We start from the raw sequence: 20,937 nt of genomic DNA, 5'->3' as shown, positions 1-20,937 counted from the left end.
CTCAGGTTACGAAGAATAAGATTTTGGATGAAGTTGAGGAGGCAGGGTTCCAAGTGAAGTGGAAAAGTTTAAAGTGATTTTAGCATTTGGGGCACCCAATAGTAAATAATTTACCTCATGGATTCAAATTTTCTTAAATTCCTTCAAATGCCAAATCCTAGTTTTTCTGTGTTTTGCTTCCAATATATTTTTTTTACATCTATCAATGCCAATAATCAAGATACAATGTGGTGTGGTCTGTTATAGCTCCATATGGCGCCCATCTTTGAGGCAAGTGTTCACAGCGATCTGCTGGGAACTGACAGAGTTATCTTCTCCCTCAGTCCCTGTAAGAAGGGCAGCTTACTCCCTTCAGAGGTTCTTGTCTCATTCCCTATCTGGAACTGTTTCCAGAATACTTCACAGATGAACTTGGATACACAGACCAAGAGAAGCTTTAAAGAAAAGAAGGAAATATGTGATGATAGAGATAAATTAATATTTCTGATTTTTCTGGAGTTCTTGGAACATTTCATAACATAAGGTAAGATTAGGTTGTTCTTTGGAAACAACATACTTTAGGTTAAGGTCTTCCCACTTATTCTAAAATAGGTTCTTTGGCTGTATAAATCACTAAAGGGAGGAAAATCCTCTAATGATGGGCTGATATGTAAGTGAAGAAAACTTTAAAAGAGGGGCCCCATGGCTTATTTACTCTGCAGACTTGGATAACATGGGAGCACATGGTCGGGTGTACCACAAATAGAGTATACATTATGAGGACAACAATGGGCGCTGAAGCTGGGCCCAGGCTCAATTCATTTCTTCTAGCCACTGTGGGAATGAAAATCCTTATGGGTAGACGTCACAAACTTGTGGTCCATGGTATGGGAATGTTGAATTATCAGATGGGCTTTATTTGGCTTTATTCTGGTGATCTTTGTTTCTCAACTAAAGCCATCTTCTATTGTCCACTACTACTCCAATTCAGTATGACTTTATGATCCCTTAAGCCTGTGAGTTTGCAAGGCCTAACAGAGGGCAAGGTCTATGTTAGAGCTTCTAACAGGCCTGGCTATTTTCCTTAAAGACTCATGCTTACTTCTGATGTAAGCTCCAGATTCTGGTTTAATATTGTCCATCTCTTCCTTATCTTTCTACCACCATGGTCCTATTCCCAGGACTCTATAGTCTGTTCTCTAAATTACTTTGATGTCTCTTCTCTGTAGTGTTTTCTTTCTTCTGGAAGTAAATTTCTCTGATATCAAACTACCTACTTTTGTTTGAACTTCTTGGCCAAGCCATAAAGGTCTTTTATTGTATAGCTGCCACCCACCTATCTAAAACTAAAGTTCCTTTATACCATTCCTCCATACTAGTCTCCAGCTACACCAAAACACAAGCCATTCCCTTAAATTCTTTTAGAATTCCATAAATTTTTCTCAGTCTTATCCAATTGGAATATCCATTGCCTCCATTGTTATCACATTCCATCAAAGCTAAGTGTACGAATCTAAATTAAAAGACAAAAAAATCACCTCCATTTATCATACCTGTCTCAATTTTATAGCAATTTTCAAAATTTGTAACAGCTTTCCTACTAGCCCTGAATCTTTAAGAGAAGAATATATATTTACCTTCACATTCTCTAACCTACCACAGGATTAATTAATGTTTGGCAAATGAATTGACACACGAATGATTTTCTCACCAGCAACTTGGCAGTTAATTGTCACATTCACTCCCTGGACTGTTTTGATGGTGCTTCCCACATCAACTGTGATCTCAGGCTCTTTGATGTTGATCACAGTCATCCTTGAGGTTTTCACTAGTGGCTTTCCTGAAAATAAAAAGGAATGTAAGATTTAGTAACAAAGCCTAGAGATTTGGGGTATTTCCTTGAAACATGAATTAATGATTAACAACTGGCATACCTAGGCAATATCTCTAGTTATGTTTTCTTTTAAAAAAAGTAATTGCATGATATAAAATATTCCACCCATTTAATCCACTTACATACTGTAAAAATTTCAGAAACAGAATAAGGACAGAAGGACTGAGGTTAGAACATATTATCCAGGAAGCTAGGATGGTTTGTGCATTTTTAAATAAACAAATGAGCCTATACATTTCGAAGGGCTTAAAAAAAAAACCACAAAACTTTTTACTGTAGTCTTGCCTTTTTGCTACAAGATAAATGGGAGTGGAGGATGTATACCAGATGATCTCACTCATTGGTATTATCTAAAGAAGGAAAGGAAGGGAATAGTCATAGTCCAATGAAAACAAAGCTTCAAACACTGATAATAGGACTGAGTTAACCTAAAGTAGGTAGTGGAAGGAACGAAAATGTCACCATCATTTAAATCATGATATTTTGGTGGTGGTAGGGAGTATGGTAATATAAAATATATAAATATTGTACTCTTGTTTAAAAATTTAAGACACTAGAGTAAATTTCTAAAGTACTCAACTTTGAGTAGGTGCATAGGTTCTCCACACACCTACATTATTTGGGGGACTTACTAAGTGCTATAATTATTTCTGAGTACAGTTAATGCAGGAAGATTTTAATAGATCACAAATATAAGTGCTAAATTTATATCAGCATACAATAAGTTCTCACTTAATATCACTGATAGGTTCATGGCAAATACACATTGAAATGAAGTATAACAAAATCATATCCCTGTTCCATTGGCTAACTGACAGAAAAAAAGGTAAGTTCCTTGGCACATTTCTGGTAGCACACTTTAAAAAAGGAGTCAATTTCTTAATAAAGACAGAAGACATCTAATAGTAAAGAACAGTGATGTATTCCTTGACTTTTTCAGCTGATTATCCTAGCTCAGGATGTCAGGAACCTATCCTAGTAGCTCAGTGTATAAGGTGGGACTCAATCCTGGGGAAGAGTGAGCTCTCCCAGTGCATGACTCATGCTCTTAGACTCACTCTAAGACTCATGCTCTTAGACTCACTCTCTTAGATCATGACAATTTAGACATGTCAATGTACCTAACAAGCACATCTCCAGGGAGGGAATTGGGAGTACCCTGAGAAAAATCACACCAACTTGGGGATAATGTGTACGTTCATACCGTGACTATAGCCCAGAATCATTTTTCCCCCTCACTAATGCTATAAAAAGCTACACTGAAGAGAATACTGTTATTTGAGGACTTTCTGTATTTACCTCTTCTCTCTATCCCTAAGATCCTTGCCAGCACTAATTGCAGACATATTCCAAATCTAACTAGCCTCTTTGTTGCTTTAACTAGTCAGATGCTACATAGCCTTGCTGGTCTTCTTTCTACTCTTCATCTGCTACAGTCTCTTCTTAATGATAACCAGAGTGCCCATTCAAAAATATGAATAAGCATAACTCAACTGTTAAAATAATAGAGTACTTTTTCCGTGCATTAGAACAAAATTTAAAGTTTTTTCTTTGGGTGGTTTAGGTCAACTTGATGGTTACTAGCTATTCCTAGTTCTGTACTTGAGGTTACACCCTGGTAGTACTAGAGGACTATAAGGGGCTGGGGATTGAACTGGGGTAAGTAGCATGCAGGACAAACACCTTAACCCCCCACCCCCTTTACTATCCCTCCAGCTCCAGTAAGCTTCTTTTTTTTTAAATTTTTTATTAGTGAAAGACCATGAGGTACAGTTGTAGACTTACAGATTTTCGTGCTTGGGTTTCAGTTATACAATGATCGAGTACCCATCCCTCCACCAGTGCCCATTCTCCACCACCCCTAATCCCAGTATCCCTCCTAGCCTCCATCCCCCATCCCACCCTGCCTCTGTGGCATGGCACTCCCTTTAGTTCTCTCTCCTTTTGGGTGCTGTGGTTTGCAAAAGAGGAACTGAGTAACAATCATGTTTGGTCTATAGTCTACTTTCAGCATGCATCTCCTATCCTGGGCGGATCTTCTCAACACCCTTTATTTGGTGCTCCCTTCTCTATCTGAGCTGACTTTATCCCTAGAGTGTACGGCTGGCCTCCAAGCCATGGAGTGAACCTCCTGGTATTTATCTCGGCTATTCTTGGGTGTTAGTCTCCTATTTTGTTACTTTATGTTCCCCAGATGAATGCAATCTTTCTATGTCTGTCCCTCTCTTTTTGATTCATTTCACTTAGCATGATACTTTCCATGTAGTGCCACTTGTATGTAAATTTCATGACTTCATCCTTTCTAACAGCTACATAGTACTCCACTGTGTAGATGTACCAAAGTTTCTTTAACCAGTCATCTGTTCTCGGGCACTCAGGTTTTTTCCAGATTCTAGCTATTGTAAACAGTGCTGCAATCCAATAAGTTTTTTTTCATGATCAATTATCTACTACATGTTCTGACCCAGATGTTTATCTCTCCTTCCTAAATGAGGTCACTGTCACCTTCCATAACTGTGCTATAGCCATATTGGCTTTTCATCCTTTCTTCAACACACTAGCATAATTGGTCCTGTTCTTCCTTTCCCAAACACCAGCCACCCAAAGGATCTGCATGGCTATCTTTTTCTTATTCACATCTCCACGAATGAAGACATGGTAAAGCTTTCTATAACCACCTAAAGCATACATTGCTTCATTCCCCTATCAATCACTGTATATCACTGCAAACTTAATTTTCTTCATGAACAGAATCATGTCCAGAAATAATCTTATTTACTTGCATGTAATTCTTTTCTCCACTGCCCTTTACCACATAACCTCTACAAAAGCCATGAAGCAAAAACTCTTTCTCTCATCTTCATTCCTACTACCTAGTCCTGACATAGAATAGGTCATCAGTCCTCAGAAAATCTAGTTAATGAACATATGGCACACACACATAGATTTACATCAACACTTTTGTTTTCAGAACAGCTTTAAGAAGCATAAAAAGAATATTCATCTTTTTTATTGATAGGGAGCTTTAGATCAAAACAGTTCCAAGGTTTGTTCAAGGCTATCGACCAATAAGTAACAGGGATAAAATAGATGCCTAACTTTGACCTAGTGTCCAGTGCTTATTATAGGGGGTCTCCCAATTTTTGACTGGCTCCATAGGAATTCCTGGGAGGCTTGTTAAAAACATAATCTGTCCTGCAATAATATAATAGGTGCCTCACTGTGCAATAAAAACAACTGTGCCAATGGGGAAAAGTAGGTTAGGGAACAGAGAATTTCAGACTCACAATTACCAAGTTATTTTTCCTATAGGAATTTTTAATAAAGGTGGTTTTTATAGCAGCAAGTGTATAGCTATAAAATTCAAATGTTACTGAATTAAATCCAGCCCTTAATGAATTAGGCTGAGCTTTAGCTGAAAAGTAGTGGCCTTTTGTTCTATCATTAATGGCACTGTTGTTAACATATAGTCTTACTGCTTTCAAGATCTATTAGACAAAGCACAAAGTTACCCAAATATTTATAATCTATAGAAATTTATAATAAAATCATGTTTAAGCATACATATATTTTCTAATATCTATTAGAAAAATGCACGTACGTATTGAGTCCCACTCCAGAGGGGGAATGAAAAGTGGTAATCTCTATATGTAATTCTGATTTACACCTAAGTTTGCTGTTCCAATAAGCTACACACTCAATTTTTCTTAAATGAATTTCTCTGACTTCTGGTCAGAGACTTCTTTTGAGCAACTACCACTCTTCTATAAGGATTTTCCAACTTGGACTTCGTATTTTAATGGCTACTGGAACAGTCAAACTACAACAATAAAAAGCCAATTTAGATGATCTGGATAAGCACCTAATCAGTGAGAGCTTCTCTGTGACACTACTGTCCACTGTCCACATTTAGACTTAAATTATTCCCACCTCAGCCACTATTACCTTAATTATAGGTGTTAATTAAGAAAACATAGAGATACAGAGAGTGAGTTAAATGATGAATTATGTTTGGGCTAAGAGAATGTGTAAAATGCATTTGTTGGAGGACACTGCTGATGGTGGTAGGTGTACTATTGAAATACTCGATGCCTGAAACTTATTATTGTAAATCACAGAAAATAAGTAAAAACTGGAAATGGAAACAGAGAATGCTAAAAAATAAAAGGTCAAGGCCATTGCACCAGAAAAGGCCCCATAATAGACAAAACAAAAAAAATGTGCAAGAGAAAATAGCCCCACCACAAATCCTCAGTCGGATAAGTGGAGCCTCAGCTAGTCAGGTGTGTGAGCACTGCAGCAGCTGTGACACTTGTCTCTGCAATTGCACTTCAGCCAATAAAATCTGTGTCAATTATGGAAATCAATTTAGTTGATAGATTACCTTTTCAATAAACCTGTACTTTTAATTTCATAGAAGAATCAGAGCCAACTCAGATGACTATAGTTTGATATATGTGCATACAGTAAATAAAAACAAGGAAATGGAAGCCATGACAAGCTGTTCCAATGGTCTACTAAGAGGAATGAAGCTCCTCTGAGATGTTAGATACAGAAACAGAGGAGTAAGAGAAATATTCTTGCTCAGATCTCATCACACCCCTTGGCTTTAGGCTAAGGGGCTCATTTTAAAAGTATCATGCTAAGTGAAATGAGTCAGAAAGAGAGGGACAGACATAGAAAGACTGCATTCATCTGGGGAATATAAAGTAACAAAATAGGAGATTAACATCCAAGAATAGTCGAGATAAGTACAGGAGGTTCACTCCATGACTTGGAGGCCAGCCACACACTCTAGGGGTAAAGGCAGCTCAGATAGAGAAGGGAGCACCAAATAAAGGGTGTTGGGAGAATCCTCCCAGGATGGGAGATGCATGCTGAAAGTAGACTATAGACCGAAGATGATTGCCACTCAATGCCTCCGTTGCAAACCTCAGCACCCAAAAGGAGAGAGAGAAAAAAAAGAACAAAAGGAAATGCCCTGTCATAGAGGCGGGATGGAATGGGGGGGTGAGTGGGGGTGGGAGGGATACTGGGATTAGGGGTGGTGGAGAATGGGTACTGGTGGAAGGATGGGTACTCGATCATTGTATAACTGAAACCCAAGCACAAAAACTTGTAAGTCTACAACTGTACCTCATGGTGTTTCACTAATAAAAAATTTTTAAAAAAGTGATATGGAGGGGCTTGAGAGATGGCACAGCAGGTAGGGCGTTTGCCTTGCACACGGCCAACCCGGGTTGATTCCCAGCATCCCATATGGTCCGCTGAGCACTGCCAGGAGTAATTCCTGAGTGCAGAGCCACACACCTTGTGCATTGCTGGGTGTGACCCAAAAGAGAAAAAAAAAGTGCTATGGAAAAATGGGGTAGGGAGTTAAGTCGTAAGCAAGGGCAGCCCTGGTACAAAGGGTGAGCCTGAGGTATATGACAGCAGCCAAGGTTATAAAGATATTAGGGATAGGAGTGCCACCTCAGGAAGTCTTCCCAGCAGAGGTATTGGCCAGTTCGACGCTGTGCTGATCCTGAAGGCTGTGGTGGGGAGACCCACAGGGGAGCAGCTCCAGGTGCGAGTACTCAGAAGACATTCCTGTGCATAATCTGGGCTCTGGCTCAGGTCCTTGCCCTGATGTGTGACTCCCAGTCAAATCAAAACCCAGTGGGAAAAAAGTATGAAAAAAGTATGCTTGAAAAATATCCTTGGCCCAATATAAAGGTGACTGAGAGAGGAGCCAGAGGAGCTGAAAAGTTTGTTTTTAGAGTAAAGCCAAGAACAGAGAGCATTGTAGTAACGTTTTCTCAGGGCTGAAATCCAGGGTTCCGCTAATAGAAACTTTGTTTTTCAACAGCATGATTTCCCCATATTAGAAGTTATGGCAGACAGTGATTTGGTATTCACCAAACCCTTTCCTTCCCAGGGACACAGTAAGGATGTTTTTAAGCCTCCACAAAGTTAGATGTGGTCAACATATAGCGTTCTAACAGAATGTCAGCAGAGACACAAAGTGTGCCACTTCCTATCAAAGCCAATGCACAAAAACTCGGTGAGGCAGTTGTTGTGTTACTCTACGTAAGAAATTTTAGCCATTATATATTTACAGCACTATTTATTACATTGGCTAGAAAATATAAATTGATCCAGTTTAGTGAATATTGACTAATAAGTAAAATCTTGTAAATCAAATTGGTCTTCTTTCAAGTTTAACAGTTATGACGATCATATGAAAATGTTTTCTTGTTTAGCCATCAAAAAAGAATTGTACTTTAAAGATTCAGAGCCTGGCAGCCATGCCCACCTCCTACAGCTGCCGCCATGTTGACTCACCCACCCGCCCTGCTCTACCGATTTCTGACCAAATCTCTGAGGAGATGCACACCAACCAGCTAAAATTTATGGACATACCAGTCCCCACGGCTGAAAACTCTGGAGTGCACCACCACTGCAGCCATGCCAAGCGCTCAACTTCACTGCTTCACTAATGTTCTCTGCAGAGATGCCAAACTGCAAATAACTTCAGGTACTCCAGTGCCCAACCACAGATCCTGAAGTCTCTGGACCATGCAACTGTGTCTGTGGATACCTCCTAGTTCCTCAATACTGAAGTTACAGGAGGAGGACACCAAATTAGATGTGAAACTAACAAAGAAGTCAACTAAAATCAACAAACAAAAACAAAAACACAGAAGGTTCAACTGGCAACAGCTAGCTTAGTAAATTCTTAAACAAGGACTTTCTTAAACAATCCCATGAGATATAACAATTTTCTAAGGGACCCAGCCCCAGCAGCCATCTTCACTACCAACCACTGCCAAACTCCAGGCTGCTTTCCAGATGCTCAGGCCAAGCCTCACACATGAATGAAGTCCCACAGAACCCAGATAATGCAGAACTTCGTGACCTTGGACTCTGGACTCAACGTGACCCCAGAACAGAGATCCTCTGCTTGCTTCACCCAGTCTCCAGTGACTCAGGGATCACACCCATAAGCCACACCCTGCTGGCACCAGATAATCTCCTCATGGAGAACTCAGGATGCTCCTCCCGGATGAAAGTATAAAATGAGGCTCCCAGAACCATGCCGCCAGACTCCATGCCAAGCTGTGGGGCGGGTGAGAGCCCTCCCCATCCCAAGGGACTCAGCCCCGGCAGCCGACCTCCACTACCCAACCACTGCCACACTCCAGGCTGCTTTCCAAACATATTATAAGACACTTCCTACCCATTTTCCACAATTACTACACCATATTTGGGTGTAGAGTTTCAGACAGTAGGCAACAAATTATAGAGAAAAATATATAAATATATGCCTCTCAGAGCCCAGCAAGCTACCGAGAGTATCCCGCCTGCATGGGCAGAACTTGGCAAGCTCCCTGTGGTGTATTTGATATGCCAAATACAGTAACGACAACAGGCCTCATTCCTCTGACCCTGAAAGAGCCTCCAACCATCGGGAAAAGACAGGTAAGAAGAGGCTGCTAAAATCTCAGGGCTGGGAGGAATAGAGACATTACTGGTGCCCACTCAAGTAATTTGACGATCAATGGGATGACAGCGATACAGTGATAACAATTTTCATGTAAAATTCATTTTATACTTACTGATTCAAATATTGGAACTATTTAATCTTTTTTTGTGCTTTTAGTTTTCTATTACTAAATTGCTGACAGGAAAAAGTGCAGTATTGCATATAAAGTTATTGGTATGAAGCATTAGAACAGCACAAGATTTGAATAATGGTTAGCTATCAGCAATGCTCTGCTATCACCTGGCGAGACAATATTTCGGACAGTGTTGGGGACTTCTGATGAACTAAAATAGTGAATAGAAAGAAATTTTCTTTTTATTTATTTGCTTTTTGGGTCACACCCAGCAATGCTCAGGGGTTACTCCTGGCTCTGCACTCAGGAATTGCTCCTGGCAGTGCTCAGGGGGCCATCTGGGATGCCGGAGATCGAACCTGGGTCGGCCTCATGCAAGGCAAACACCCTACTTGATGTACTATCGCTCTGTCCCCAGAAAAAGTTTAAAGAGAGAAAAACACTAAAAAGACGAGGATAAATCTGTTTGTGAGAAGGAGACCAACTACTTCCTATATCGAAGAACTATGAAGGTTTAGGGTATTTAGAGAATACTATTTAAATGATGACTTTAGGGCCAGAGAGATAAGGCACTTTCTTTGCATTCCACCAACCCTGGTTCAAATCCCTGTCACCATATACGGTGCCCTAAGCACTGCCAGGGATACTCCTGAGCACAGAGCGAGGAACAGTTCCTGAACTTGAATACCACTAGATGTTACCCCTATCTTCCCATGATGGATTTGGTCATAGAAATTGGTATCAGTACCTAGAAAGACACATTTAACATAGTTTCAATACATCAGCATATTTTATTTAACACTGATTTAATGAATAGTCTCAATAATTGAGACTATTAGTGCAGTGCTGGAGAAACATCAGTCTCTTCTGACATTGCAATTAGCAGAGTTTCCTCAGAGGAATCCCTGAAATGAAATCTCTGAAAACTCACTAGAATGAGAATTATCATTTGAAAAATTTTACATCTTCTGTATTTTAGTTGAATAAAATTTAACTAACAGTACTGTATTAAATATTTTAAAGAGTAGATATTAAAATTTGTCATCATAATAAGGTGTTCTTTTGTATCTATGTATGTATGATTCAGGAATGTTAACTATACTTAGTAGGGCAATAATTTCACAGTGTTTTCAAATATCAAATCATCATTCAGTACACCAGAATGGAAAATAATGTCCACTGGACCTCAATTTTAAAAAGAAAAAAAAATCAGTGTTTAAAATCCCTTGTAAATACCATTAACATTGGAAACATTTGAAATAGTAATGATGGGTATTGAACAATAATGCCCAGTTACCATCTCTTGCCAGCCAGAAACTTTTCAGTCTCTGGCTATCTGGCAATTTCAACAAGAGTTGCTTTGTTACAGATAGTCTTATTAAAATGCATAATTTTTTTCTTAGTCTGGCTCTCTTTCCAAATGCCTTCACATTTTATAGTTCAGAAAATTTTAACTCCTTCATATCCTGCTCTCTTGCATGGTCTTCTTCCCTCTCAGCTTCTGCCTCCTCCATCCCCATTGTACCTTCTATCACTTCTATTTCCCTTGTACCCATTTTCTTTAAATTTTTTTTTAATTGAATTACCATGAGATACAGTTAAAGCTTTCATGATAGAGTTTCAGTCACACAATGATCAAATGCCCATCCTTCCACCAGGGTAGCTTTGTCACCATCAATGTCCCTAGTATCCCTCCCACCATGCCCACCCCACCACCTTCGTCTATGGCAGGAAGCTTCCTTCTTACTTTCTATCTACTTTGGGGCATTATGGTTTAAAATACAGGTACTGAGAGGCCATCATGTTTGGTCCTTTGTTTACTTTCAACACATATCTCCCACCCCAAGCCATCACTCCAACCATCATAGACTTAGTGATACCTCCCTATCCAATTGCCTTTGACCCAGCACTTGAGGCAGGCTTCCAACCATGGACTAATTCTCCTGCCCTTGTCTTTACTGTTCTTGGATGTTAGTCTCATACTATGTTATTTTATATTCTACAAATGAGGATGCCCTTTTCCTTTACAGCTTTTTCTCAAGTTATTTTCCAACATGTCATGAAAAAAACTCTACTTACCACCTAGTCTTCTAGTCTCCCCCAAATAAATTTGCAAATATCAGAATTTCAGGTGTGGAAAATTTATAACATGTAGCACAGCAGTAGGGCGTTTGCCTTGCACACAGCCGGCCAGGCCCAGCCGGGTTCAATTCCTCCACCCCTCTCGAAGAGCCTGGCAAGCTACCAAGAGTATCTTGCCCGCACAGCAAAGCCTGACAAGCTACCCGTGACGTATTCAATATGCCAAACACAGTAACAACAAGTCTCAAAATGGAGACATTACTGGGCCCTCTTGAGCAAATTGATGAACAACAGAAGGACAGTGCTACAGTGCTACAGTTGGGGACACACACCTTGTGTGTAAGAAAGAAACGTAAGTATATACCTACTTAAAACACTATTGTCTTTAGTGACATCACAGTTTTACAAATCTAAGTCTGCTTCTAAATTCTGTTTCTAAATTTTGTGATGAGGCAAATGCTCTCAAATCTACTTAACTTGTACAAGAAACCTCCATTTTAGTAATAGTAAAAAAGATTCTCACCCATACAGATTACATGATTTTAATTAGTGTAAAGTATTGAAATAAATTTTCATTACCCTTGAATATGTGAAATAAAGCATAATATATAAGCAAAACATATAGAAAGATGTTTATCAGAGAGGTGGGGGAGTTGGTTTGGCTTATCCAAAAAATTAGAAGGTCTAACAACATAGGATTCAGATTTTTCTTTGACAACAAATGAAAATGTACTGTGCCCTGCAGATAGGGTATGGTAGGTTAGAGTGGACCACTAAACATAGCTACAGAGATTATTTTAGGCTACCTATGTGAGTCAATCTAATCATAAGACTTCTTATGAAAAATTAAAAGAGGGAAAAAGAAGTCTGTCGGGTTAGGGTGGAAAAAAAGGGAAAAAAACAACAACAAAAAACCCCACAGAATAGAAACTATCTAAATTATCAAGTTTATTACTAAATTAAAATATAAATAACTGATATATACTATTATTGCTAAACATTAAGGAGATGAAAATTAAAGCTGCAATAACTGATCATTTTATATTTATACTAATGGCTTTAATAATTAAAAATAGACAAAGCGTTAGTGGAAAAGTTGGATTCCTCATATACTGTGGGAAGTGTAAAATGGTGTACTGCTTTTTAACATAGCTGGTGGTTTCTTATAATGTTAAACACACATGTATCCAAAAACCAACAATTTCACTTTTAGATATATAGAGGAAGCAAAATGGAAACATATGACCACAAAAAAAGCTTGCATATGGAGTTTGTTGTGGCCTACTTGTGAAAAAAAGAATAAAGAAAGAAGAAGCAACTCAAATGTCTATTAACTGGAAAATAGATGAATAAAATGTGGTATATCCATGCAAGAGAATATTATCCCATCCTAAAGGGGAATGTAACATACTTACTACAATATGAAGCTTGAAAAAATATGTAAAGCAGAGTAAGTCAGTAACAAAGGACCACGAATTATATGATATGGAATATCTACAACAGGTAGATCAACCAAAGACCTAATATATTAGTGGTTACTTAAGGCTGAGGCTAATGAGATTGAAAAGTGATGGCTAAGAGGTGTGGAATTTGATTTTGTAATAATAAAAATGCTCTAAGGAAGGGGTAGGGCTTAATATCCCTTTCTTGAACTTTCCCAGACTACTTGGCTTCACTTCCTTCCTAGTACTCATTACCACTTCCTAAAGATATTTATTCTCTAATGCCATTGTGTCAGGTTTCTTCTTATTGAAATGATCTCTTCCAATTATTTTATTAAAGATTGATAATTCTTTAGGAGACTAAGGCAGCAAGAAGTCATAATTTCTTTTGCACATCTCACTGAAGAGTCCAGACAAGGGACCCCTTTCCTACTACAGTCACACAAAGCTGCAGCCTTTTCTAGAAATGACTAAGTGAAGGCTATGGCTGTACCATTGTGTGTCCAACTACCCATCCTTCAATCATTTCCCTGGACAGAGGTGGAAAAGGCTTTTTCAGAACTGAGATAGGTCTGCTTGAATCATTTGGCCTTCCCTATTTGGTTCTTCTAGTCTTCTGGTCACCAGAGTAAGTTGGCTTCTTTTGCTATACTCACCTGTAAATCTAAATTCCAGAAAAGCAGGCATCTTTTGTGGACATGTAGCACATTAGGACTTATGAAAGAAAACTTAAGGTTCTTAGTGTTTTATCAGATAATGAGGCATTCAAAAGTCACCCCATTCTTGTTAAAAATAAAGAAACCATCTAATGGGAAATAATATGAAACTTTTAACATTATCCTTTTTTCTTGTGACTATTCCTCATCCCTTCTCCACTAAACCCCCCACAGTCTGTGGTGGGAATGGAACCCAGGACCTCATCCACACAAGGTGAGCACGCTGTGCTGAGAACTAGTCCATCTCCTTTTCACTGGAGAACAACTAACAAATTCCCATCAGAATTAAAATTTTAAACTTTTTCATAAGTACTGACTTTCAGCCCTTCATGATTTGCAATATTTAAGCTACATTTCACTGGCAAAATAACGAGGCAATTTTCAGTGTTTCTTACTTTCATAGTGAGTCCTGAGCTGTAACCCCTATTTTTTTAATGGCAGCTAAATAGGCCATTATCCTTATTGTTCAGAGCACAACTGGAAAATAGTCAAATGTGTCCACCTTTTCCTCTTATTTAATCTACTGGACTTTGCTTTGTCAGTCATTGCCACTAATAAGAGGCATCAGTCTTCAGTCTCTCCATAGAGCAAAATTATCCTTTGGTTAACAGAACTGCTGGATGAAAAATTCAGAAATGCCAGTCTGAACTGACTTGCATTATGAAAAGCATACAAATGGTTTGTCTTTTATTGACGCTACTAAATCATAATGGGGAGGGGGCAGAGAAAAAAAATTCCCCAAACAACTGCCTTTTATTTTTATTTTCCCTGTGAGGTTTCTGTGATCTCTTTATTAGATGCAATATGTGTCAGCTATTCAACTCATAAAAAGCAGGAAAACATGCCAGGAAAGAAGAAATATTTTCTGTCTCTCCCTTCCTGTGAAAACTTTAGATGAGCTCATCTGTGTTTTCTCCATTCAATGAGAGATATGCTCATCCCTCAGTCCTCATCTTCTTCTCATTTTCCATTGATGATGTCAGGCAGGCCTTACAGTATCTCTTTTGTGATCTTATGAAATCAATGACAACCAAAAAGGTTTCCCTTATGACTATGACCTCATCAATGGTCTACACCTGGACAGGTCTCATCTGCATTGGTAAATAGGGATAAAACCCCATAGAACCAGACTGAAGCAATTTAACAGAAAACTACTGCTTTCCTTCAAAATTCAGCCTCCACCATTCAGATTTGGGAGATTTCTGAGCAATTGGCTGAGTGCTGAATCTAACTAGTCAAGATGACTTCTCTAATCTTTGTACACATCAGAAACAACCCTTTACCTACCCCCCATCCCCACCCCCCTCCTGGACACAAAGTAACCAGTATTAAAAATGTTACAGTGTGACATTTTGGTGACTTTTTTTTAAATTTCTTTTTGGGTTTCATAGAATGTTCCAATACCCATCCCTCAACATGGATGTGATATTCTCCATAATGGTGATATTCCTTCTTATCCCTGTTACTTTCCTTTGCCATATGCTACTATCTACCTTCGCCCTCAGCAGCAAAACAGTTAACTGTACCTCATGGTGTTTCACTAATAAAAAAAGAAAAAAAACAGTTATTATAACTGAAGATATTATAACAGTTATTATAATTGAAGATTAAGTCAATCTAGGATGAAAAGGGATTTTGTGGCAGTGCTTCTACATGACTGTATTTCCTGGGCTAAGGCAGGAAGGAAGAGAAGAAAATACTGATAATTTCCATGCAGAGAGACACTTGCAAAGTGTCACAAATTTCTGAAACTTAACAGATGAAATCATGTACAAAATCAATGAAAAAAACACACACACAATGAATGAGTCTGGAGAGAAGCAAAGTCACACAAGAGAATATTTTATAAGCCCAAGGAAGCAGAACAAGGAAGGTATAACTATATGGGTTCTAAAATTAAATGGTGTTTAGATATTTAAAGAAAAATTTGTCCAGGGAATAAATCTGAGAAGCAGATTTAACAACACACAAAATCCAAAAGACGGAGAGTTCATCATATGGCCCATGTGACTTACTCCTCATCTCAAGTCATCTTCAAAGCCAGGAACTATAACTTTTTTATTTTTTCAGATAGAAATTCCAACTTTCCCGGTGAACACTGGGATAGCAAGAGAAACTCTACATATTTGGGAGCTCTGTAAAAGGAATTGGCCCTTCCATAAACATAGTTAAGCTTGCTTTTATTTTAAATGGGTGGTTATCACAATAAATGACAATGACATTACAAATGATATGATATATGAAATGTACAATACATTTATATTAACCCCACAAAACCCCTCTGAGTCAATTACTATTATCACCAGTTACAAATAAAGATCCTGAAAAAGAGAGTATAAATTACTCAAGGTTAGAAAGCAAGGAAGTGACAGAGCCAGGATTCATATTCCACCACAAGGCTCTAAGAACTAGTAGGTATCACTGCTAGGGTCCAACTGCTCAGAACTAATTATGAACCAATTTGTGCATTTGATTAACTCAGTCTCACTGAATAGACCAAAGACATATCTTTCCTGTAAAATCTGGGACACCTGTATCTTGAGCCTCATTCCTTTTCCTTTTTTGGACTATATTCACACTGAAATGAAGATATAAGTTCTTCATTCTCTTAAAGGTACAGGAATATTTAGATTGATTATGAGAATTGATCATAAATGAGTTCAATCAAATTCATAAATCTATGTTTGAAAACATTTACTGTGAAGACTTACAATAAAAAGTACATGGAAGCAAAATTGGGCTAATGGTTTATGCCATTTACAACTGCTTTTCGGGTGCATTTTGTTTTAGAAAAACTACAGAAAGAGAAAGAAACATTTTCTGAGTGTGAGCTATGTGCCTGGCATCGGGTTAAGTACTTTTTCACACACAATTTTGTTTAACCACACAACAATGCTCTCAAATACTAATTTCATTTTGAAAGATGAAGTCATGCAATTATTCAAGATAGTTCACATAGCTAGTAAATAGTCTAATTGGTAAACAGATTTAGAGATGTTTTAACCCATTTTCATCTCTAATTTTAGGTTATTTTTAGGTAATGTCTTGATACACCACCACATAGGATCTTGTTACATATGTTTGAATATTATTACTACATTTTGATTCTAGGTAGTCCTTTATAATCTGTAAACCTTTGATGACCTTTAAGCCTTATGGAGAACAAAACAGACCTTATTTATTGCAGTGCATCAACAATGATTGACAGAGACTGTGTCAGAATAGTACCTGGTGAGCCACTTAATACCAGTGATGATACAGCATAAATGTAGATGATAATCCCAGGTAAAGATGCATAGTCTTATATATAGTTGTATAATTATATATGTAGTTCTATATAATATATAGTTATGTATATTATATAACTATGTAGTTATATAATAGCTATATTATAACTATAGTTATATACTAGGGCTAGAGCGATAGCACGGCTGGTAGGGCATTTGCCTTGCGCACAGCCAGCCAGGCCAAGCCGGGTTTGATTCCTTCACACCCCTCGGAGAGCCTGGTAAGCTACTGAAATTATCTCGCTCACACAGAAAAGCTTGGCAAGCTACCCATGATGTATTTAATATGTCAAACACAGTAACAACAAGTCTCACAATGGAGATGTTACTGGGCCCGCTCGAGCAAATCGATGAACAATGGGAGGACAGTGACAGACAGGACAGCTATATACTATATAACTATAGTTATATAAAATACAGTTATATAACTATATATATAGTTGTATACGTATTATATATATCTACATATAATGTATGTAAGAGAGAACAGAGAGAGTGAGTGCTCACGAGTATGCCTAAGGTTAAACAGCAGAGCTAAATGAACCCCTGGATTGAAGCACAGATACTTCCTGAGCCCTGGCTATGGAGTAGAGTTTGTGATCAAATTTCATCACCAACCTCTACCCTTTATGCCCCCTTCCATGGTGTCACTCTGGCTAGTCAGTCTCTCTTCTCTGGCTTTGAATGTTTGGCGGTCTCCAACAAGTCCTCTTCAAAGGGCTAAAGATAAGCATGATGTTATAATTATGCCTTACTTAATTCCAGATAGGTTTCTACTAACTTTATAAAATGTTCAGGTAAACAAAGGGTATTTTCCCTGTGACAACACTTAACTTTATCTGGGTAAACATGAGAATTAATTAACCCTATAAAAGCCACTATCTGGTAGTAAAGGGAAGGATGTCAGCAGTTCCATGTTAAAAAAGTGTGGATGGTGGAAGGCAGATAGATTTAACAAGATGGAGCTGAGCATCTGGGCTATATATAAAATAAGAATAAAAGTTGAAACTGGAATACATTAGGAGGAAAGCAAATGTTCTACACACTCACACACACAGAGGCACTGATAATATGTCTTTAATTGACTCCAAGATTCCTTAACTTGCTTTATTCACTGCTGACTTTCATCTTCCCTGAAGAGCTTCTTACTAAAAGTTCCTTTCCAGATCAGTTTAAGGTCATGGAGGGCAGAAATACTATTGCTAACAAGATATGCAAGGGAGTAGCATGTGTGACTGAGAACAGTGTGACAACATAATCCCAGCTCGGATGGATGAGGTCAGTGTGAGGTGATGTTGGATTTTCCAGCATCTACTGAATCATCTGATGGAAGGAGCAATTGAAAAGAATAAATACAAACACATGCCACATACTGCCACGAAGACTGCATGGTCCAGATGCGGGGAAAAGGACCTGATGTTGGTAGGATTAGGGGGGAAGTAAAGGGAACAATGATCAGAAAGCCAAGAGACCTCAGTTCCCCTTTACTGCAAATGCAAAGCTAAGCGATTGTGTGACCTCAAGTTGCTCAGCCTCAGTAATGAGAACATTGGATAAACTGGCATATAAGAACTTTTTAAGTTTCAATGGCTAGAATTTGTCCCGTGTAAGAAAATTTCTTTGAAAACGCATTATTACAAGACCATCACCTTGAGTGACATTGTACTCTGACTGCAATTTTTTAAGCTGCCACATGCAGAATGTTCTACCCAACATCTATAGATAAATGATATCTGTTGGCAGTTATCTTCGGGTAAGATTTGAATTAAAGCAGAATCTAGAAGAACATTCCTACACCAAACCATAATCATAGAATTCCAATTATCCGTGAGTCTTAAAATCTTTTTTTTTGCAATAGCAACAAGAAATAATAAAGAATCTTCAAAGAGGACTCATGATTTGTGTTCCCCATATGCTTCTTATGTCAACATATGTCCTCTGAATATGATTTTATCTGCTGGGAATAGTTCCTCTCATTCTGCTTGTCAAAATTCCATTTATCTGACTTTCAATGAAAGGATAGATTCAATGAACTATCCCTGCACACTTTGACTGTTATCTATGACACCTATTTTACCTAATATTACATTTTATCTCCATTTTAACTTTGCTTCTATATGCTTCACTTCCTGAAGACAGAGCATGGTTCACAGAAAACTACGTGTCTTGGGGCCTACTTGGAGTACTATCAATATCCACTGGCATTTTCTAAATTGAACCAAACAGGAATTTTCATGTTTTACCTGCTAAGGTGACAGCAATGGAGACAGAGTCATATCCCAAGGCATTTGAGGCATTACAAGTGTAGAAACCCACATCAGCTTCCACTGGAGCCAGGATCTGTAAGGAATCATCTGGCTGTAGAAGAATCCTGGAGCAACAGAAAAGAAATGTAGACCTGGTCAGGTCAGCTGACTCCTTTTTGACATTCTTTACTGGAGAGAGAACCTTAGGGAATAATCAGGATCCTTGGTTAACAACAGGGATAAACATGTCACAGTCATGAACCCAGCTCTCTTCCACTTTGAAATGAGGAGGCTTTTCACATATGGAATATAGAGACAGACAGAAAGGGAATAAACAATGGCAACAATAACAGTCACTGAGAATCTGCCTAGAGAGCTGATTTTGTTAGTTCAGTGGATTGGGAGTGAGAAGGGTTTTGGTACTCTGCTGGTAGGTGTGGTGTGGCAACACTGTATTCTTGAGAAATTACTAGTAACACTATTGAGTTGCTCAATGCCTAAAAATGAAACCCAAAACCCAATATAACAAACATATGTATTTTTTATTATTTATGCAGATGGTTGATTACTTGATATGAATAAACCCAGTTGGAACAGAGAGCACAAGTACACAGAATTCTTGAAAGATACAATAAAGTTGAGAGATAATATTAGAGTGAGTAGTACAAATGGAGATGGGAAGGAATATCAAGGTATAGGCAATGTTATATAGAATAAGAAGGGGGGGTGGAGTAATAGTATAGCTGGTAGGACATTTGCCTTGCACGTAGCCAACCCAGGTTTGATATCCAGCATCCCATAAAGTCCCTGGGCACCACCAGGAGTAATTCCTGAGTGTAAAGCAAGAAGTAACTCCTGAGCACTTCAGGGGCGTGTTTTCAAAACAAAAAGAAGTAGGGCTTGGCCAGACAGTAGAAAGTAGGTAGAAAAAAAATGGAGAAAGTTTTGTTATACTTGGCGGTGGGAGCAAGGAACCCGAGAATGAAATGTCAATGAGAGGATCCTAATATGTGTACTGAAAGCAATCATAATGCAGCTATAACTGATTCTATGTATTCAGATATGTGTCTCTGTCCTCATTAGCCTGTTAACATTCTTGGCACGAAACTCAATTTAGATCTCCCAATTTCCATAAAAGGCTTCTCTACAGAGAAAGTGCCTAGCAGAATGAAAACCAAACCTATATATAAGCTTCATGGTAGAGAATTTCAGAATAATCACCGTCTGTTTTTTTTTTTACTTTACTGAATAAAAGCAAAACCCTTCAAAATACATTCCAATAAGGTTTTTATTTTCTGACCGATGCCACTTCGAAGAACAATGCCCTATGTCATTGTGGGTAAGCAGATTGATGGCTAATAATTACTTGAAACTGATGACTGGTTACTAGGCATGGCTGATAATCACTGGAAAGTGTGTGTGGATATAGGAAATCAGAAAAAAAGGTGGAAAACTCAGAGATCAGGGTCTGGAAGTAGTAGGATATTAGGTCAATAAATCATTCAACAGTTGGTTTAGAGGTGGCTGTGGGGCTCCTAATATAAGTCATTTCCGTCTTCTTGATTGTTCCCACCCCCTTTGTTTCAAAGGACCCAAAGAACTGTTCACCTAATATCACATTAACCAAGAAGGCAAATAGGTACTGTGGATTATTTTTCAAAGAAAGGGGAAAGTCATGAAAATATCAGAAAAA

General features: G+C 38.3%; 1 protein-coding gene across 2 annotated transcripts in view; it reads right to left on the bottom strand.

Moving 5' to 3' along the window:
* The window catches only part of ADAMTSL1 (ADAMTS like 1), a 454,178-nt gene that overhangs the window by 87,628 nt on the left and 345,613 nt on the right, over positions 1 to 20,937 (bottom strand). For both annotated transcript variants that reach the window (XM_056117099.1, XM_056117100.1), the window contains 2 exons: positions 19,242 to 19,369; positions 1,691 to 1,819 (listed from right to left, as the gene is read on the bottom strand). In XM_056117099.1, coding sequence (XP_055973074.1) covers positions 1,691 to 1,819; positions 19,242 to 19,369 — 257 coding nt within the window. The remainder of the gene's footprint in view (positions 1 to 1,690; positions 1,820 to 19,241; positions 19,370 to 20,937) is intronic.

This window comes from Sorex fumeus, unplaced genomic scaffold (genome assembly GCF_029834395.1).
Source record: "Sorex fumeus unplaced genomic scaffold, SorFum_2.1 ptg000034l, whole genome shotgun sequence".
Taxonomy (NCBI): Eukaryota; Metazoa; Chordata; class Mammalia; order Eulipotyphla; family Soricidae; genus Sorex; species Sorex fumeus.
The sequence above is the reverse complement of the archived record's forward strand: the minus strand, read 5'-3'. Positions and strand labels throughout refer to the sequence as shown.